This window comes from Aulostomus chinensis, chromosome 19 (genome assembly GCF_037954235.1).
Source record: "Aulostomus chinensis isolate RoL2024-O1b breed Wild chromosome 19, RoL_Achi_v1.0, whole genome shotgun sequence".
Lineage (NCBI taxonomy): Eukaryota > Metazoa > Chordata > Actinopteri > Syngnathiformes > Aulostomidae > Aulostomus > Aulostomus chinensis.
The window spans coordinates 3,358,305-3,379,256 of record NC_141338.1 but is presented as its reverse complement, the minus strand read 5'-3'; the positions used below and the strand labels follow the sequence as shown (position 1 = coordinate 3,379,256).

General features: G+C 47.5%; 2 protein-coding genes across 12 annotated transcripts; one reads left to right on the top strand and one right to left on the bottom strand.

The window, feature by feature from the left end:
• Positions 1-750: 750 nt before the first annotated feature.
• Positions 751-8,828, top strand: srek1 (splicing regulatory glutamine/lysine-rich protein 1). Of its 8 annotated transcripts, none has more exons than XM_086186624.1 (12): positions 1,177-1,310; positions 2,822-3,123; positions 3,285-4,526; positions 4,907-5,022; positions 5,111-5,257; positions 5,432-5,610; positions 5,698-5,828; positions 5,910-6,024; positions 6,138-6,242; positions 6,475-6,546; positions 6,653-6,767; positions 7,480-8,828. In XM_086186624.1, exons 3-12 carry the CDS (start codon positions 4,496-4,498, stop codon positions 7,645-7,647), a joined length of 1,179 nt encoding a protein of 392 aa, XP_086042750.1. In that variant the 5' UTR covers positions 1,177-1,310; positions 2,822-3,123; positions 3,285-4,495; the 3' UTR covers positions 7,648-8,828. The 8 variants fall into 8 exon arrangements, with proteins under 8 accessions (XP_086042746.1, XP_086042744.1, XP_086042752.1 ...); XM_086186623.1 differs by having other exon boundaries at positions 2,822-3,423; positions 4,404-4,526; XM_086186620.1 differs by lacking the exons at positions 2,822-3,123; positions 3,285-4,526 and adding an exon at positions 751-1,024 and having other exon boundaries at positions 5,913-6,024.
• A 952-nt stretch (positions 8,829-9,780) lies between these two features.
• LOC147243687 (leukemia inhibitory factor receptor) lies at positions 9,781-20,664 on the bottom strand. 4 transcript variants are annotated; one of them, XR_015110309.1, is made up of 17 exons: positions 18,297-18,657; positions 16,941-16,994; positions 16,738-16,800; positions 16,547-16,655; positions 16,261-16,412; positions 16,020-16,168; positions 14,043-14,184; positions 13,874-13,962; positions 13,588-13,789; positions 13,087-13,272; positions 12,889-13,020; positions 12,629-12,790; positions 11,995-12,138; positions 11,830-11,911; positions 11,662-11,743; positions 10,590-11,542; positions 9,781-10,155 (listed from the first exon to the last, which is right to left on the bottom strand). XR_015110309.1 is itself a non-coding variant. In XM_086186617.1 (17 exons), the coding sequence occupies exons 2-17, from the start codon at positions 18,361-18,363 to the stop codon at positions 11,078-11,080; spliced, it is 2,280 nt and encodes a 759-aa protein (XP_086042743.1). In that variant the 5' UTR covers positions 18,364-18,455; positions 20,644-20,664; the 3' UTR covers positions 9,781-11,077. The 4 variants fall into 4 exon arrangements, 3 of the variants coding, with proteins under 3 accessions (XP_086042743.1, XP_086042742.1, XP_086042741.1); XM_086186617.1 differs by adding an exon at positions 20,644-20,664 and having other exon boundaries at positions 9,781-11,542; positions 18,297-18,455; XM_086186616.1 differs by adding an exon at positions 18,690-18,873 and having other exon boundaries at positions 9,781-11,542; positions 18,297-18,455.
• Positions 20,665-20,952: the final 288 nt, after the last annotated feature.

Genomic DNA, 20,952 nt, shown 5'->3' with positions numbered 1-20,952 from the left:
TTTTGTTGTTGTTGATCAAATTTGATGTCACTCTACGCAGCTATTTGACAACCTAGGCCCTCAGAAGAGTTTTTGTTCTGATGCTGGCCTGAGCGAACAAACTTCAGGCCTGAAAGAGGACTGACGCACTGCCACCTCTCAGTATGAGCCAGAGGAGTTCAGTCGTCTCCGCTTAATTGCTCACAATCACGTGCTCATGGAAAGTTCCCATCACCCTGAGAGGAGGTTACTTTGATTCGCATTTTGAAGCCAACTGTGGGAAATTTGTGGTCAATTTCGGTCTCCGCCGAGCAGTCACATTTTTGACAGGAAAAAAAAAACAAAAAACTTCTCGTTTTAATAGATCCTGTGTTTGTTACCATTGAATATAACAAGGATTTACTGCTATAACATATTATGGGAGGTGAATTTCAATTTAAAAAAAAACAAAACTTAAAAGCCACTGGTCTATCAAGCAAAGTGTAGTCTTAAATCTGTAGGACGAGAACCACAATATTGAATTTAAAATAATATTTTTTTATACTCCATTAGCTAATAAATATTGCGTTTGCTGGTGAGTAGGACGTGTCGCAACTTTGGTGACACTTTTAGTTAGTTAGCTCATTCTCTCGTCAGTTCACTGGTAAGTTAGTGAAAACAAACCTTTGAACCCTAATTTGTTACTCGTAAACCTGTCCAGTAACTCTTGTGACTGCGGTAGCAGTGCGTTTTCCTCGACGCTGGGGGGCAGTGGTGCGCTTCGAGGTAAGTTGGTCAACGTGTTTTGTAACAAGAAGAAGCCGGTGAACCCTGTCGCTCTTGCTAGCCGAATGCGGCACTAAAAAAGATAATTTAGAATTAAAATTGCGGGGCAATACCACATTGTAAGATTGGCAAAACATTTATAGTTTTGCGTGATGAGCGGGATTCCCGGGACTGCTGTTGTCCAGGTCACCAACCTGTCCTCGGCCGTGAGCAGCGAGCAGATGCGCACTCTGTTTGGTTTCCTGGGAGACATCGAGGAGTTGCGGCTCTATCCGCCCGAGTAAGTGCGACTTTCCTCGGCTTGGTCAGCTAGGCAACTCCGCGGATCTGCGGCCTTTCTTCGGTCCTTATTAGTATTTTCACGTCCCGTATTTGGTTTTTGTTTTTGTTTTTAATTCCCAACTAACACATCTGTATTTTTTCCTTTCACAGCAATGCCCCCCTGTCTTTCTCGTCCAAAGTGTGTTATATAAAGTACCGAGACCCTTCCAGTGTTGGTGTGGCGCAACATCTCACCAATACTGTTTTTATTGACAGAGCCTTGATAGTAGTGCCATGTGCAGAAGGTGAGTGTTAACTGTTTCGTTCAAATACGTGATATTAAAGAGGACTTGCTATGACCACCCCTTAAATCCAATGTTTGGTGTTTTGTTTGAATTCTGGGTCTATGGTTGCTGCTTTTGTTTTTGTTCGATGATTAATTTTTTTTTTTTTAACTCGCATGGAAGATTGGCAAACTGTGCCGCTCAGATTTGATATGTTCAGCTCACTTTAAACCTAGCTAGGTAATTTCTCCCTTAGCACCCAGTCAAGGGTTCTGATAGGTGTCACAAGGTGGTTACTACCAACGACTGCAGAGCTACAGACAGGTGACAAATTAAAGGGAGGAGAGAAAGAAAAAATAACATTGTCAGTGGTCACCTTCAGTGTGCATGGTCCTGAGGGAGATGTGGTGCTGGGATGATGATGGAGGTGCTTGTGTGTGTGTGTGGGGGGGGGGGGGGGGGGGTACTGCATCTCCCATGGGTGCAGTTAGGTTCACATGTGGTGACTTCAAAAAGCAGGAGGAACGGAGATGATGTTAGTGACCCCTCACGCCCTGAAGATGAGGAGACCAATTCCACAAGGATAGACGTGGAAGTGGTGATAATTATAATAGTTATTATCTTATAATGCCATACTGGGGTTCATTTCCTGAGACTGCTATCCAGAGCTGCAAGGGATGACATGTTTGTTGGCTAAAACAGAATTTAGCATCACCTTGAGTTCTCTGCACCCTAAAGCTAATGGGATTTTTACGTTGGATTTGGGGTTATTGCAGGAAAAAGTTGAGGCGTACAAACACAGCAGGATGAATGACACGAATGAACGAAGTCAGTGGAAGCCAGCAGCAGCTGACTGCAGCATCACCTCACCAGCTTCGCCTGCTGTCAGCGGGATGACGTTTGTAGTCTTGTTTAGCCACTTGCTAGCAGCCCCAGTACTGCAATACACACATGCTTTTAGGTCTTCATAATTTATTTGGGCTGCAAAAACAAATTGTAATATTAGCAAAGTGGCCTAAAGCGATTGTCAAATGGCAGGAAGGTGGAGTAATCTTTTAAATTCTGTCAAATTCTAGACTAATAAGACGAAACACCTTTGTTTGATTCCCAAAAACCACCTCCTGAACACATTCTAACAGCACTTGTAAATGGAGCGTGTATCTCAAAGCCTCTTGAATATTTCCCTCTTCGTCTCAATCCAAAATCAAGCTCCGCATCTCACCTCGTCCAGGTTTTTCCTTTAATTTGTCACCTGTCTGTATGTTGAACTCTCTTGATATCTAACGGTGCATCAGCTCTCACTGTGAACACCGGCTTCCCTTCTAGCTCGCGTAGTTTTTCATTGTAGAACTGCCGTCACCTGTTACTTGATAAGCGGAAGTCAGGAAATAGCAACACAGCTAACTGAATCCCTTCTCTCTCTCTCTCTCTCTCTCTCTCATTTTTGGTGCTCCCTTTGCTTTAAACCCCCCACCCCCACCCCCACCCCCCTTTCCCCCCTTTTGGTGCCACTGTTGTTCCCTTGTGTACAGTCAAAAAAAATGATATCACCTCTAACTTGATGCTTTTGTCCAGCTGACTTGGTGCTAGATGGCTACTGAGTTTATTAATTTGGTTTTGTATGTTTTTTCTGTGTGATTATGTGTGCATATCAGATGACTAGACTGGCCCAGCTGTTACACTACACTAGCCTGAGTCAGGCATTGTTTTCCAAGCCACAATCCCCGATCGGGCCAACGCAGCCTTCAAGGGGGGGATGTGACCAGGAGAATAGCCCGCTGAACCTTCCAAGATGGACACCTTGTCTCTTTTTATTTATTTTGGTTTTATTTTGGTTTGTTTCCTTTCATACTATCCTATGTTGTCCACTCTCTCCTGTCTCTATCTAGAAACTGCAGTATTGGTTATCTCTAGCGTTGTGTTTATGTTTGTTATTTTGGTTTGTTGTTTTGATTATTGTCCAAACCCCATCCCCCTCTCTCTCTTCTGCTACAGCTGCAGCTTGTGTGTGATTGAGTTCTGTCCAGGTTGCTACGGCATGCCGGTGGGATGTTTATCACACATGGGATGCTAGGAGGATCACTAACACTTGACTCTTTTGTCCTAATCCTGTTGGCATAGTGATGGGCTAGAAGTGAGACCCTGTAATATAAACTTCTCTTGGACTCTTTTTAAATGCATTTTTTTGTTGTGAAGTCTGAAGTTACGTAGCCCCCAAGTGACCATAGAGAGAGAAAAAAAAATTCATATTTTGTTGCCACAATATATAACGAATCCCGACGGTTTCTGGCCACAGTTCCCTACGCTTCATTTTTTGCTGAGAGAATTTCCTCCGTTCCCCCACACTTTTATCAATGTGTGGGCAAGCGATAGAACTCATTCCCTCGCTGTGACGGCGATATGATTCGTTCTCACATTTTGATTCATTTGTCGCGACAAGGAATAGCTTGTTTCCAGGTTTGGATGAATATGTGGCAATGAGATACAACCTGTTCCTACGCTTTATTTTGCGGCCACTCATCGCTACGCTTTGATTAATTCATGGATGCTAACTATAACTCGTTGACAAATTTCAATTAAGTGTTGAAAAAGTTATCGTTCCTCATCGTAGCGTGGGGACAAGTTCTATCTGCTGGCCACTGATTAATCAGAATGAATGAGTTCTATATTGTGGTAACACGCTTGTTTTCTGTTTGTGACCACCAGGGGGCCTCGTACACAGTAAGAGGCACCATTCAAGAGTTTTCGCTCACATGACTTCACTACAGATCTGATGTGGATGTTTAGTATTTTATAACAACGGAGACATTCACCACTTAACAAACCCATGCATTAATGCTTTGGCGTTATTTGTTTTGAAACGGCATCAGTGGTGTTAAGGAAACCTGACATGTTAAACGTATGCTAATTCACGCTCAGAGCCTCCAGCTGTAGTGAAGTGAATGTGTAGTTTTGTTTCTTCTCCAGCAAGAGAAGCAGCAGATTATAATCCAGAGTGGAATGAGCACAATTCCAAAAAAAAGAAATTCGTTGTTTTAATAGTCTTGGCTAACATTTCCCACAGTTCTTAAAATTGTTGTTCTTTTCTGTATCTGATGTTCTGTGTGCTATTAGTGATGCAGCCATTGGGGTTGTCTTGTGTTGCACACCTTTCCAACACTGCGAAACGATCGCCCCCACGGAAAAGCGCCCATGCTTGATATCGCATGGTTCATGACCAATATGTTTCCAGTACAGGTGACCCATGCATCAAAGTGTTGACTCATTCTCTGCATTGTGTTTTTTTCTTTTTTTTTCTTTTTGATCTATAAAAAGAGACCAAGGACAAAAATCAATGATCTTTTTTTTTTTTTTTTTTTTTGTGGAAAAAATAAAGTAAAAGATTTTGTTGACAATAATAATTCAACTTGACTGAGAAGAATAATTTAATGAAACCAAAGGTAGGATGCTCGGTCTCCAGTATACCATGGGTAGACAGTAGAAACCTTGTAGGCAGTTTTTGGGAATTGTATGCTCTCTTTCTCTCTAGAATACAGTGGGCTAATTGTGCAGACATAGAGGAGACAGAGAGAAACGTTCCTCCATTGCCTTCGCCAACATTTGCTTCTGTCCTGCAGGGAAGATTCCAGAAGAGGCCAAAGCCTTGTCACTTCTGGCACCTGCCGCCCCCGTGCCCAGTCTGATTCCTGGCGGAGGACTGCTACCAATTCCGGCTCCAGCGCCGCTTCAGAATGTGAGTCAGCATCTTGTCACTCCCCTGTGTTGTAGTTGTGTCTCTCATGCAAGTTGAAGCTGACGCGTGTCCTGTCGCACACCTGCAGCTGAACCTTCCCTTAGTGAATCGGATATCCGCGAGCCTGGACCCCGCGGCATCGGTGCACTCCCAGCCCCCCCTCATGGGAAATGTGGATCCGTCCAAAATCGATGAGATCAGGAGGACTGTCTATGTTGGCAACTTGAACTCACAGGTGATGGAATCTGTCTATCCGCAGGGCTACATGAGTGGAAGGGAGGGGTATTAACTTGGGTGCAGTCGTCAACTTGACCACTGGATGCTGCTAAAGGTCAACCCCCCCCCAAGGGAGACGATGAAACCCTTATTTACATTTTGTCACCAAAAAATGCACTCTTCCTTCCCACAGACCACCACTGCAGAGCAGCTGTTGGAGTTCTTCAAGCAGGTGGGAGATGTGAAGTTTGTGCGAATGGCCGGAGACGAGACTCAGCCAACACGCTTCGCCTTCGTGGAGTTCGTCGAGCAGGAGTCGGTGGCCAGAGCTCTGACCTTCAATGGAGTCATGTTTGGAGACAGACCCCTGAAGTACGTGGCGCCGGTGAAGACGTTGACGTTGCTTCTGAGCGCGCAGTACCTCTCAGTGGCTCATTGATGTTGTTTTGTTCCCTGCAGGGTCAATCATTCCAACAACGCCATCGTGAAACCCCCAGAACTCACACCACAGGCCGCTGCTAAGGAGTTAGAAAGTGTGATGAAGCGGGTCAGGGAGGCCCAGTCCACCATCGCTGCTGCCATCGTACCAGGTACCACATCAGGACCTGCTTCACGCCTCAGGAGAACCCTCGTGTCCGGTTGTGATGCCTTAACGGCTGCTTTTACTCCAGCAGACAAAGAGAAGCCTTACACCAGCCGGTCGAGAAGGTCACAGCGGTCGCCCTCAAGGTCGCGCTCAAGTTCACACTCGAGAACACACAGGAAAAGGTCGCGCTCGAAACACAGGTGAACAACGTCTGAAGGCTGTTGGAGGGAATTTCTTCCACCCGCGTGGTGCTGGGATGTTCTGATGGCTATGGAGTTTCTTCTTCTTCTTCTTCTTCTTCTTCTTGGAGCAGACCGTCTCAGAAGGCGTGGCCCAGGAATGACGCTCACAGTTCCCGAAGCACCCACAAGAGGCGCTCTCGCTCTAAAGACAGAAGACGCAGCGGTAGTCGCTCGAGGTGTGTTGATGACACACAACACGCACTCGCCACCGCCTCTATAGAGCCACTGCTGTATAATAACCCGGCATTGGTCAGATTCTCTTCCAGCTGTCGGAGAGGTTGATTGTGTCTTACGTTGTGCACTGAAGGTTTATTTAGTAGCGATAAGTTGGAGGTGCCGCTCCTTCTTTAGCCAGATCAATATTGCTCTCAAAAAACTGAATTAATCCAGATGAGGTGTTGCTCTCAGGGGCCACAGAAGGAGGAGTAAGGAGCGTTCCAGAAGCCCTCCGAGGAAAGCCAGATCGCCGTCACCGAAAAGGTTCATCTAACACAAACGGATTCGTGCTTGGAGACACGGAAAAGGGCAGCACTTTTGATTCGGTAACTTTATTCCCGTGACTGACACTTTATTTGGCTCCTTACAGAAGTAAGAAAGACAAGAGGAGGGAGCGCAGCAGGGACAGGAAGGAGCGCTCCACATCCAGGAAGAGGAGCCGCAAAGACGAGGATAGGATAAAAGGCAAGGCCAAGCCATCGAAGGTAATAAAGCTCATACTTGAGGAAAATTCACCCAAGCAACACTCGCCTGTGCACATTCTGATCCGCCGCTACCAGAGAAGGCAGAGAAGCCCCTGCTGGCCGAGCTTTATTGCGCTAAAACATCAGAATTGGTTGAGAAAGTGGAGGAAGAGGCGTTTCCTACGAAGGCAGGTGACATCATTACTGGTGGCAGGTGATCATATTCCAGGAGCGTCCTCAGGCCCCCCCGTTGACCTTCTAAGGAAGGAGTCGTCTTATAAACGGGTTCTGGCCGCGTTTGGAACGCCATCCGAACATTCAGGTGTTCAGAAAAGAAAAAAACAAAATGCCAACAGATAGGAGATCGAGTCGACAAACAAAACAGGCGATTATGGAAAGTCTGCTGGCTGTTGGCGTTCGCTGCAACCGGAAATCTAAATTGAGCGATATGAGGTGATGCAGCTCCAGAGGTGTCACCTCCAGTTGCTAGGTGTGATATGGTCAAGGGTGTGTCCAGTCTGAGCTTGAGCCGCTTTTGTGGCTGTTGGCTGGGAAGGAATCGTTGTCGTAGCAACACAAGGTGGCATTTAGGTCACGTAAAAATCTGGAAAATGAGAGCACCAGGTTGAAAAGCTGGAGATTGTTTTCAAAGGTAAATTTTGCCGAACTCGTTTCCTCCACCCAGTGAGCTGATGGCGTTTGATTAGGACTCATTTGAACAATGTCATTTCAGGTGGAAAGGGACTTTAACCGGCAAGCAAAGGAAGAATATGACAGCGACCCAGAAGGCTCGGCGACGCCCAGCGAGGAGATGACGTCATCGCCCTTCACCCAGCACAACGGCAGCTACAAGACTCACCATGAGCGGAACTCATCGATGGGTGCTAACAGCACCAAGTGACTCTACGGCAACTCTGAAGCTTGTTGTCCCCCGTCGTCACCACCACCACCACCATCATCATCCTCCTCCTCCTCCTCCTCTGCTCTACAAGCTGGTTTTTAAACGTTTCCCTCTGGTAAAGAACGTTCTTGACCATGTGACTCGAACAACGTTTCACCGTTCAACCTGAAGGACAAGCAAGCAGGAGAGTGAGGGTGCTGTCACACCTACCCTTGGTTTTTGGTTTGCTCTGATCCCAATCAGCTGAAAAGACCACCCCCCCCCCCCTCCCATGTGTGTGTGTGCATGTGTGGGCGGAGCTAGTGAGGAAACACAGGGTCCTGTGTTGGAATTAGTCCGTTCTTGTACTGGCGTTTCTTCTTCTAATCCAACTGCTGCAGTCCAGGGGGCTGGGGGGTCTGATCAGGTTCCCAACACAAACTGGGTGTTCTTGGGAGTGTTGGGAAACCACGCGGTTGCCCGCCTGAGTACGATTTCTGTGCTCACGCGTGTCCAAAGGCACCACTTTAAGGGGGGAAACTGAACAAGGGAGGTGTGAAGGCACCGTCAGTCCCACCTTCGGTTTTCGTGGTGCAGGTTCGTGAATGAACCTTTGAATACAGACAACTTCTTGATGGTTTCATGTTGGATTGCAAAATGATGTACAAGTAATACATTACTGTGGACAGAGGACATCAAGCCAGTCCTAACGGGTGGCTCCATCCCAGGCTGGAGGCCGGGGGGGGGGGGGGGGGTGCCAAGATCACCAAGAGATGCCACTTCCTGCATTTGTCATTTGCTCCAAGGACACAAATCCTAGCGCGGCGTCTGCAGCGAGTTACGGCTGCTGAGGGTCTCAGCGGGCCCCCCAGCAGACTAGAACGCTCCTGAACTCGCTGCAGGGCCTCTGAACCTCAACACAGTTTGTCTCCCCGGTAACAAGAACTCAGCATCATCCTCGGATAATCCTAGCGGTACACCAGAAGGACAGAGTTTGTACTCGTTTCTCCGGTAATTTTAATTGACGTTTCTCACCATTCCTCCATCTCGATCATGCACATTTTTAAAAAAGAAAGAAAGAAAAAAAGCATTTTACACCCCAAAGTATTTGCCATACTGTGGTATTTTTGCCATGTCCTCTTATAAATGTCACCACATAGCATCATGCAGCTCTAACAGTAATAAAATGTTTATATCATGAATTACGCCTCATTCATTTGTGAGTTTCTTTTCAGAGGTAGATTTCTAAAATGTCGAGTCCTCGCGGAGGAAACAAAAAAAAAAAAGTAACATTTAATATCAACAAGTGCACAAAAGCAGGGCCGCCGCTGTAGGAGAAGACCATTAGCTCCTCCCATCAGTGACCTGTGTCGTACCTAAAGACACTTCAACAATGGAATTTTTTTTGCATTTTTATTCCAAATGTCTCATTTTTGTCATTAAGTTCTCCTGCTCTTGTTTTCAGATGGAAGCGGTTGATTCCTGCAACGGCTGAGTTCTGAACCAAGTGGAAAAAATTATACACCCCCCCCCCCCCCACACACACACACACACACACAAAAAAGAGGCAAATATGAGAGCAGTTGACACAGTGAGCGTGGGCCTCAGCAGCTGTGCTGGCTTGGGTTCCTCACGTTATCACAGTTAATGCAGCAAACGGGTCACGAGGTGCGGCAGGGTGCCGCTGATGGCTGACTTCCCATTTTCTGCCTGCTGGCTCACTCTGTGTGTGTGTGTGGGGGGGGGGGGGGGGGCGTGAACTCCATCGTCTCATGAATGAAATCGACTCGTGGCTGTGGCGTTGAAAGACGTGAACCACCAGGTCCGACGTGTCTTTGGCTCCTGTTGTTGAGGCGGTGATTGGACAGGTCAACCAGCTCCCTGCCAGGGTCAAAAGTGCCTTGACCAAGATTTTAGCAGAATATCCTTAGGAAACTATTGTTCCGGAGGATGAAAGCGAAGTGTTCTCAGCTATCCGTGTTCCGCAGTAGCCCAGTGGTTTTTACTTTGTTGTACCGTTTCCTTCTGTCACGGTTGGTGATGTTGCCGGGATTGCGCGAGGAACAATGTGGCCCTTTTAGAGCGTTCTACTCATAAATAAGACCTGACAACTGTCTTTGCTGTATTTATTGTCGTCTTCTTTTATTTTCTCTCTCTCTCTCTCTTTATGTATACATTTCCATCACAACTGCCACTATTATTTTTATTTCCACGTCTCTGCTGATTGCAGTGTCCGCTGCACAGCACCACGTCTGATGGTTTGCTCCCTGTGGGATTGTTGTCTTTATTTGCCGTTTTCAAAGAGCTTGTGTGTTTGTACGTGATCTTCCATTTGTCACTGACTGTATCTGATGTGTTCTGAGGAAATTTAAAAAAAAAAAAAAAAAAAAGCTCAATAAAGAGACTTTTCGTGCAAGTTTTTCTTTCTATTCCTTGTTTTTGTCATTTCCCATGTCGGGTCTGCTTGCTAATGAGTTTTTCATGATTCTTCGCCTTTCCGGTTTTTGTTTTCATTGCAGTTTCTGTAACCTGAAAGAGAAAAATTCCCATAAATTTACAGGGAAGCGCTACGAAGGTCTAATCTGAGTCTAAATGGCTGCCCGGTGCTGACAGGTGTGTCAGCCCAATACGGTCGGGATGAATCCAAGTCTCGGTGGATTTCTGAGCAAACGACTGCATGAAGGCGTGGACCGTTTGCGTACGGTGCGTTTGAGAGGTTGTCAAGAAAGGTTTTGTGTCGTTCTGCATTTAATTAAAGGTCTTGTTCAAACTGCATCATCAGGTTTCTGTCACATCCAGATTGTATCCAGACTCATTTTAGAATTTTTTGGAAATCCCCCCCTAAAAAATCCTTGAAATCTTGTTTTTTTGTTTTTTCTTTTGTTTTTTTTTTTTGCAAATATGTTTTTATTATCACACTAGCAGCAAAATTCATCCTCCTTTGTAACACGTTTTCTACAGACCTTCAGCGGCCATGTGAGGATCTTCGGCCGGCACCGACGGAAGCGTGAACCTGACAAAACCCACGCAGACCCAGGGGGCGGATGAGCAAACTGCACACGGAACTCCAACCCGCAACCGTCTTGCTTTTTTCTTCTAACGGCACCAACTGATCCACCTCGCTGTGCCGATCCGGACCACATTAGGAGGTGGTTTATCGGCACTGTTGAGTTTATGTTTTGCAGATAGAGATTAGTGATGTCAGGACACAACAAATCCGATCTACAAACAACAACGGGACAGAAAATAATCGAATTTGAGACAAATGCAATATGAAAAAAACGAATCAAGAGTAGCCTGAAGTCCGAACCCGGCTTTTGGGTTTTCTCACCGTTAGCAACGCGGCTAGCACTTTCTGATCTCTAGATTCACCGAGACGTCGGCAAGTGACTGACAAACTCTGAAGTGTTGATAACCAGGATTTCCATTGAGAAGAAACATGGCTGGCTCTTCACATCTTGAAGTCCATTTCTAAACGGATGCCACAGAACTGGGACGCGTCCTCGTTGTCTGGGACTGGGCTGGAGCTAAAAGGCCGTACGTAGCCTGATTTCACCACAGCAAAATCCATATCTTCAATTTGCACGACTTGAGTAACTGCCCTATTTGCCAGGACGCCCTGCTGAAACATCTCCATTGTGGTATAATCGCCCGTGAAGGCCAAAGGAGCCTCTGGGAGGTTGGTCTGTCCCAGATCTAAGGACGTGTCTGCGGTAATGTTGGTTGTCGTATCTCCAGTGGCATCATCCGTATCTGTCTGGATCCTGTCGCAACTCATCTCTTCTCCCTCGGTGTCACAGAGAAGAGAGAAGGCCGACGGTAAAGCGCTGACGGGGACGGCAGGTTGCTCCTCGATGATCTGAAGGCTGTTGGTGTCCCACTCCTCCACCTTCAGGGCGATGGGCTCCAGGAGGTCCTGAGGGAAAGAAGCCGCGCATTTTCATCCGGTGGACACCAATTTCTTTTCCAAAAGGTTCACATGAGCAGTTTACCGCGTTAACCTTTGCTTTCTTCAGTTTGTCCAGTAGCACCTACCAGTTCGGCGGGCCTCTCTATTTTCTGTATGGCGTGGCTGTTCCGTGGGTTTGGTACGCTTGGCCAGAAGAAGGGTTTCGCTCTGGAGGAGGCAGAGGGGATAAGTAGACTGGGTTACAGACGCTTGGGAAGGAAGATGGCTTGCTCGGCGTATGTATGACTGTTTACCTTTTCAGCACTAAAGTAGTAAATATCACCAGAATGACCACAACTGAGAAGCTTGTGATGATCGTGCTGAGAGGTAAATAACCTGCAGGAGGGACAAAAAGTGAGGATGACGTTCCTTTAACTTTGAACTTCACTTTTACGTCCGGCAGCTAAAAGTTGTACGACCTGGATGGATCGTCTGGAAGTGGCTCGCTATGCTTCGGACGCCCATTCCCGCCCGTGTGAATCCTGAAAGCTGGACCTGGTACACGGTGCCGCTTTGAAGCCCCTCCAGCTTATGGCTGTGGACGTGCGGAGCCACGGTTACGTCTGCAAGCAAAGAGTGAGGACAACAGGAGAAATGCAGCTTCGCCGTTCCGTTGCACTGAATTTCAAAATACTTTTATCATTGAGAGAATCCAACGACAGAAGCAGAAAACAACTTCCTGGTCTTTTCCTTGGCCCCCCCAGCACTCGTCCAGGCAGCGACACGCGACGTGACATCATCTTCTCTCTTGTTATTCATATTCGCAGTAGTACCAGTCGTAAATGCTTTATAATGGCCGCGTCTGCTCAGGTACCTCAGGGCCCACAGGTGAACCAAGGCGAGGGAACCAGTTCTCACTCCTACATCTCACAACGTACCGAACCATCAACGCGTTAAATCTGAATGTGTTCCACAGTAAATTCCCCTCCTGCAGTGGACGCAGCAGTTGTGTAGATAATTTGGTTGGTGGTTACGTGTCACACTGGTGAATCGGGATCGACCACACAAGCGTTCGCACTGAGACAAACCGGTTGTAGGAACGGCGGCGCTTACTTCTCTCCCTGTGCGCCTCCCTGTTGGTGGAGGCGGTGTAGTAGATGACGTAACCCAGCAGGAAGCCTCGGACGTCCTGCTCCGGGATGGGCGACCACTGCAGCGCCATGGAAGTCAGCGTCACATTGTGATCGGTGATGTTTGCGGGACCGCTCAGGGGAGCTGTGAGAACACGCCAGCGGTCAGTCAGACTGGCGTTCGAGTGGTGATCCCAAACCTTTAAATCCAGCTGGAATTGGGGGGAAAAAAAACCCACGCACATCCTTCCAGGAAGTAGAACTGAGTGCTCCCATAGGTGCTCTCGCTGTTGTTGATGCGCTTCAGGTTGCAGGTGTCCCGGTCTGGTCGTGCGTGCAGGGTGATGTTGTATCGGGTGTAGGGCTCCAGCGGCTCTGAAACCACCGCATGGATTTTACTCAAGAGGTACAAAATGAAGCACTTCAAACATCTCTACTCACCTGGTAACCCGGACAAGGTCCTTTGGTTCTTCTTGTTCTGGTAAAAGGACATGAACCACGTTCTGTGCCCCTTTCTGCTCCACTCGGCACAGTAACAGATGTACTTTTTGATGAGATTGTCTTTCCAGTAGAGCGTAAAGGATGTGTTTTTGTCGGTGGTCACGTTCAGCTCCCCGCCGCTCATGTCTGCAAGGACAAATTCAAACTTCTGCGTCTCCAAAGGTGCTGAAATTTCAGTAAACGCAAAAAGCCGACGTACAAGAATGTCATTTTTCTCTCGGTTGCACAGATTTGGCCCGGTGGCTTCTGTCCTGCCTGGTTAGTTTTCATAAGCCAGCTAACAGCCGGATCTCCAGCGCCGGCAGCATCCCCCCCTCAGCAGGGGCCACAAACACAACAACAGCTTCCTTTGACTTTGGCGCCAGGGTCGTAATCAAAGCTGCGAGGTGTGGCGGCCGCGGCTGGTTACCATGTCCACGTGTGGTCGTGTTGTTAACTCACCTCCTGCTGCCGAGGGGATGGCCCGGCTCACAGCGGGGGAGACGCTGACCCGGTTGAAGGCACTGATGTTGACACGATAAGCTGAGTAGGAGAGGATGAGGCTGATCTCAGGCTTGGTGGTGTTGAACTGCTGCCCCTCCCCCTCCCCCGACTCCTTCTCGATGGTCACGGAGAAGCCGTCCTGCTGCTCTCCGCCACGAAACTAACAAACAGCACCACTTTAGCTTCACGTCTCTTCCTCGCTGTTTTCTAACTGAAAGACAAAACAAAAAAGGCGGCGCCGTACCGTCCAGGTCAGAGAGAGCATCCTGCTGCCTTTGGTCTCTGCGAGGTCACGATCCTCCACTTTGATGATGGCAGGCTGTGCTGTCAGTTCTGAAGGAGAACTTGATTAGATCATCAGATCAGATGCTTCTAGAACAGGTTCTATTTCATGACCACAGAGACAAGCAGACCTGGCTGGACGGTGTAGGTGCGGCTCCACAGACACTGTGTGCACTCTTTATTGGTGTCACACCGTATCTGCACCAGATAGACCAGGGAGGCGTTCAGGTTCTCCACCATGCGGTTCTTCGCGTCCAGGGATCCCATCAGTGACTGTGAACAACAGAGTCGGAGAATTACTGGCCTGTGACTGGCGGGTTATTATCAGATTAAGCTACTTTGAGGGGCATTCTGAATCCGTTCTGAATCCATGTTCTAAAGCCACGTTCACAATCTATGTTCTGAATCCACATTCTGAAGCTACGTTCTGAAGCTATGTTCTAAGTCCACATTTGCAATCTATGTTCTGAATCCACGTTTTGAAGCTGTGTTCTAAGTCCATGTTCTGAATCCACGCTCACAATCTATGTTCTGAATCCACGTTCCGAAGCTACGTTCTGAAGCTATGTTCCAACTCCACGTTCTGAATCCCCGCTCTGAAACTATGTTCTGAAGCTATGTTCTAAGTCCATGTTCTGAATCCACGTTCAGAATCCACGCTCTGAAACTGTGTTCTGAAGCTATGTTCTGAAGCTATGTTCTGAAGCTATGTTCTAAGTCCATGTTCTGAATCCACGTTCTGAATCCCCGCTCTGAAACTATGTTCTGAAGCTATGTTCTGAAGCTATGTTCTAAGTCCACATTCACAATCTACATTCTCAATCTCAGTTCTGAAGCTATGTTCTAAGTCCATGTTCTGAATCCACGCTCACACCGTACACAAAGCAAATTGTAGTTTATTTGACATTCAAATGACTGAACAGAGAACGTTCCCTCACGGTTCTCTATAGGCTGTATGAAAATGTTCCCAGGACTTCTTAAAAGGAACACGTTCCCTGAGAACAGCCCTGTGGGTGGGAACTATGCCACCCTGCAACATTCACTCAGTTCTTTGAAGGGTAGGAGAACGTTACTCGCTGGGAGAACATTCAGTATGTCCTGGGAATATGTGGGGATCATTATCAACATGTTCCCCCTATGTTCCCAGAATTATTGCAGAACCTGTTGGGACATTATAGGAACCTTTCGTAGACCAACTGACAACTCAGTTTTCACCTTCCCAGAACATTTACAGGACTTTACAGGAAGTAACGTTACAGGGACTTTCTACAGTACACCTTTACGGAACACCATGTATAATGTTCCCCCAAAAATATTCCCTACACATTTCCATTTCATCTAGAATATTCCCTGGAGAACCTTTAAAAAAAAAAAATCCCACAAACCCCCAAAGAAGTCAAGTGTGGCCACCTGGGAACGTCCTGAGGACCCGGCATGGATGTGCTGTCAGAAGCTGGAGGGAACCGAACGGCGCGAGCTGGGTTTTACCTTCTCACCCGGCACACACTCTGGATGTCAAGACAGCAGAACATTCTGGGCCTGCGTGTGTGTGTGTGTGTGTGTGTGTGTGTGTGTGTGTGTGTGTGTGTGTATAAATACTTCTGATGCTGCTGCTGCTGGTATGCGTTTGGTGTTCTTGTGCTGTTCTTTGCTTCCTCTTTCAAAAAGATCTCAACCATTGAAATTTGCTGAGGAAAGTGAAACGAGCAGCGCGTGGATACGGAACGTGTCTCCAGAACGTGTCCCCGGTCTGTTTCCACAATGAAGATCTTGATTTACTGGGCAAAGCCGCGTCACCACGAGGACCCACTCAGAACCATCAAGGAGTTCCTGCTTACTCGTGTGTGGGAGTGACGGATGAGCATTGGCGAAGCGTAAATCACCACCTATCAACACCCTGATTGTAAAGTGAGGAACATGAACACTGCTCGTAAACTACTAGTAGACACATGAGGTTACTAAAGGTTAACTAACTAGTCCCCTCATGTCTAGAGCAGACTTGCTGATGTTTTCCGTCCTCACGGATTCATTTTCCTTCTTCAGCACTGAAACTTAAGAAGTGCTGAGGTTCTGACTGGGTTCTGTGAGTTCTGGTCCTTGACGCTGACCTGGTTCCACGACTCTGAGCCGCCCGGAGCTTTGTATCTCACTGAGTATTTCTTGATGTGCCTCGCTTCGTCCGGCGGCCAGCTCACACGCACGTCCAGGCTCCCCGAGCGGCGGCTGAAATTCACGCCAAGAGGCGGCCCACATCGCACTGAAGTACAGATAATTCAGAAAAAAATGAGGGGGAAAAATACTTCTTATTCAAATCATTTCAAAAAAGACACCAAATGAGCGCGGGCTCACCCTTCAAGGAACCTCTGAAACCTGCTTTTGAGCAATTTCTTGTCTCACTGTGCTCGTAAACCTCGGCGTTTACGTTGAAATTCCCAAATATCCTGATTTTTGACGAGACTTCAGTGGAGGTGTACACTTTGCAGGTTTCTCTGTTACGTTTACTAAAAAAAAAAAAAAAAAAATGAAGGACGAAGTTATTACAAGGCTGTTGTTCGTGGTTACATTCAAAATGTTGATGAACTAAAAAGGGGGAAACGTGACAGTCAGAGAAAGACGTCTGCTGAGTGTAACTTGCCTCTGCTGCACGACGAGTCTGTACGTCTTTGTGGACGTGTTTTTCCCAGGCGTCCACGAGCAGTAATGCGAACTGAGCTTACCGTAACAGTCTAAGTCCCGGACTCCATCTGGAAGGTGGGGTTTGAGACTTAAAAGGTTGAATGATGGTGGACGATTTGAAGGAAGACGTCACAGAGGCGTTTTAATCACCTGGATGAGGCTGGCAGCGCTCAGAGTCGGAAGAAACGGCCGCTGACGTGCAGCTCGCTGAAACTGTAGAATGAGATTTCAGCGGAGATGATTTCCAGGTGGTTTCTCATGCATGCTCAAGCAGCAACACACACCAAACTCGTTTTACCCCCCCCCCCCCCCCCCCCAAAAAAAAAGAAGAAGAAGAAGAAGCGTAAGCGTACCTGTCGCTGCCCGGACATGGCAGGAGGAGGTCGTGTGGTAAGCAAGAATCAAACCTTAAAGGTGAAGACAAGCGCACCTTGACTCCCAGTGGAAGATGGACTCAAGAAACGCACAGACCTCTGGGGAAACGCTCTTACTGTCCGTCGTCCCCGGAGCCAGACGGGAAGGCGGAGACGCTTCCCTCGCCTCCGCCGCTTTAAGCCTGATTTATGCTTCTGCGTCGTGGCGACGCCGTACCCACGCCGTACCCACGCCGTAGCCCCTACGTCGTCATTGCGCATTTATAGTTCTGCGTCGAGGGAACGCGTTGCTCTGTAATTCACCGCCAAGCCACTAGAGGGGTGTGGCTTTATCTTCGTATGGTTTTGGGGGACTCTTGTCGAATTCCTTAGTTTTCTTCCGGTCATAGCACATGGGTCAGAGACAGAGACAACAATGGAAGTTGTAAAGGTGGTCATACTTGCGAACCTCCTCGATAACTCTTTCTTCGGCTTGGTCCATTTTTATTTTTGCGTGTTGCTCTCACCACAGAAACTTTAAAAATGGCGGTGTTGTTGTGCTGAACCGGAAACGTCGTGTGAGCGGACCAATCACAGCCCGTTGACGTTCACGTCACTACGCGTCGACGCGACGTCAGGATTTTTTGGAGGTGCACGTCGGGCTACGGCGTAGGGGTCTGCGTTGACGGCGTAGGTACGGCGTCGCCACGACGCAGAAGCATAAATCAGGCTTTAGTCGGCTGACGCTAGTTAGCTTAGCACAATGAGTGCGAGTGAATGGGAAGTGTTAGCATACCTCTGTCAAAAAGTCATCAAACGCACCTCTCCTCGTCTGCATTGATAAAACACGGGTTGTGTGTCGTAGCGGCTGTGGAACGTTCCTGACGTAGCGCCTCAAAAGCTCCGTTGTAACTTTCGCCAAAGTCATAAAGTTTTACTGACAAACAGAGGAGCGACTGCTGCAATTAATCACGGCCGCCTTGTCAGAGAGCGTATGCTAGCACTTCCCATCCGCTACCATTCATCGTGCTAAGCTAACGATGGAGAGGAGAGAAGGATCTGGATCCGGGAATGATGGACGATAAGTACATTTCCTAAAAATGGTTGTGTTACATTTGAGTGAAGAAAAACAAACAACTTTTTGGCTAAAGACAGAACTTTCTTCTTCTTTAAAGAAAAAACAGATGTTGGGATAAAATAAAGGGATTCAGTCTATAATTTAATAATTAAAGACAAAACCCTAACAATAGGAACAATGAAAAAAATGTATAAACAAGCAATGCTTTGCTTTTTTAGCTTATAACCAACACATGATTAAAAAAAAAGAATTAAGAGTAAAATGTATAGTCTACTCACCGAGGAGAGCGGCTAGGGTGTGGTGTTCTGAGTTTAAGAAGTCAGATGGATGTCCAGAAGCCACCATGATCCCACCCTGGGACTGAGCAGAACCCTGATAGACCAAGACTGTGGACTGGTGCCGTGAGGCCAGCTACCATCATGAGCTGCTCTCTGAAACTGAAGCAGAGTGGAATACCCTTGACTGATAAACGCTCAGCCTGAAGGGGCGTGACGAACTTAGGCAAAAGTAAGGTTTGTCAGCTCAAGACTTAACGGAAGTCTCCTCAAGTTTGTTGAAAAACTTTGTGTACTTCTTCTTTCCAGAAATAAAACGGCTCAGCAGAACGTACCATTCCGCAAGAGGGAAAAAAACCAAAAGGAGTTCACCAAAAGTTCACGTGAACAATTTACTTTTATCAGGGTGAGTTTTTCAAAGGACATCCTTCAGGAACTCCCGCTCGCTTTGCCTTCTAAAGAGCAGAGGTTAAACTCTGGGCGACAGCCGGCGTCGGTGGCAGGTCTCACTGTGGATCCAGGCTGACGCTTCACCGTGACTCATCCCTCTGCGTCTGAACGGGGAGCAGACTTGCATCAGTTTCTAGGACTGAGGTGCTGCGAGCCGCGGCCCAACACTGCAGCGCACGGACGCCGGGATATTTTAGTGCAGATTTATCCGTTGGTGTTAACTTTACAGGAACAACAGAAGGTAACGGCCGCGTTCATCTCTGGTGGGGAGGACAGGCACGAACCGAAAATAACTGATGAATGAGCTGGGGTTTTTCCGTTTTGTTGTTGTTGTTTTTTCACTTGTTTGAGGAAACATCTGGAGGTGCCACATCACACAGGGGCCCCTGCTGACCCTTGACCATCTAAACCTTTTCAGTTGATCCCCCAGTGGATGTTTGTGGTACTTTTAAAGTAATTGACTCGGGTCTTTCCTTCAGAAGCCGCCATTATCGTTGCCGCCCGGCAACATTTGACAGGAAGACGGGGACTCCGTACAAACAGGGACTCAAACGCCTTCATCCCAGGTCCCCCCATGAGAAGCCCACCAACGAGCCCAATGTCTTGAATAGAATAGAAAAAAAGACCAAAAAAAAAACCCACTCCAGCGTTGTGAAACAATACTAAAACAAGCAGGCTCATCAAAAGAACAAAGCCTCGCTGTCAGATGAGCACACGGGACGTGTGTGGTTGTATCTCTTCATTATTGGTCCAGACACGTCTCAGTGGCTTCCCTTATGGATATTTTGTCACTGCCAGTCAATCTGATACCTTCCATAGCGCCATTGACCGCCATTTTTGGGGCCAGTGTGCGACAAGAGGCAGACGCTCCCGTGCTGGATCCACGTTCAGAAGGCCAACGCAGCCCCGCCAAACTCCTCCACCAAGTTTCTGCACAATCATGCTAACAAAGAGCCAAGCGGCGCTGGAACTTTGACCACTGAGTTACGCACAAGTGCTTTTAACAGTTGTCAGGCTAGGAGTTTTAGCACTAAAACCCAACGCACCAATGCACATCTTGCTTTGTGTTCCCTCTTCTGTGTGTGAACTGTAAGCAACACACAGGAAGTTCCTTTCACACCCCGCTGACTTCAGCCTGAGACACATTCACGCTGGTTATCACCACCTTGACTTTGAGCTTGATCGCCATCGCAGCTGCAGGGCTGTCAGAGCTACGGCCTCGGCGGTGTTTTTCACCGGATAACTGAGCAAATGTCGGAAGTCGGCGATGACAAATCAGTGTCAGAAATGCGCTGGCAGTGAGTGGAGTTGTGGGAGGCCTTAGATGTTGTTTTCAGTCAAAAGCAATATTTAAAATGAGAGATCTTTTAAGATCTTTATCACAGGAAGCTAATATCCTGCCACTCACACACACAAAAATTTCCCCGCCTCTTATCATGAAACGCACGTCAGCTTCTGAGGAGCTTTAAGACAACGTTGGTTCATCTCACACGTTGATCAGGATCTTGAATTGTTTTCATCATTTGAACTGAACGATCCGACCGGATATTAATAACTAGAACAACAAGAACAACTAGAATCATGACAAGAACTAGAATCATGACAAGAACTAGAATCATGACAAGAACTAGAATCATGACAAGAACTAGAATCATGACAAGAACTAGAATCATGACAAGAACTAGAATAACTAGAATAATTCATTTTGCGTTTCCAGCAAGATGCAAAGTTTCATTCATGTCATGCTCTACATATAAAAGTAATAGGTTGTAAGATGTGATTTTGAAAAAGAAAAAAAAAAAGCAAGTGTCGCTGGAGTTTTGACCTCTGACCTCTACATTCTCAAAGCTGAGGCGCACAGAGACGCTGCCTTCTGCGCTACTTTGTTATCAGTCCCCACCTCAGCGTGGTGAGAAGTACGTGAGCAGCTCCGAGTATCAGAGAGGTCAGATAGCGGCGGCCGGCCACAGGTGTGCGAGGCCTCTGTTGTCAGGGCGACAATGCAGAGTTTAGGAAAAACCCTCATCCGTGATGACGCAGGTCTCCTGTTCCCACCTGTCCTATCAGGCAAGTGCTGACACGCCAAGAAACCAGAACGGGTCACCACGGGAACCAAAACTGATGAGGGGCCCGGCACTCGGTGGTGTGTTTCCCCTGCACATGGCGGAGACTGGAGGAAGAAGCAGTTCCAGCTCCACTGCCTGTCTCT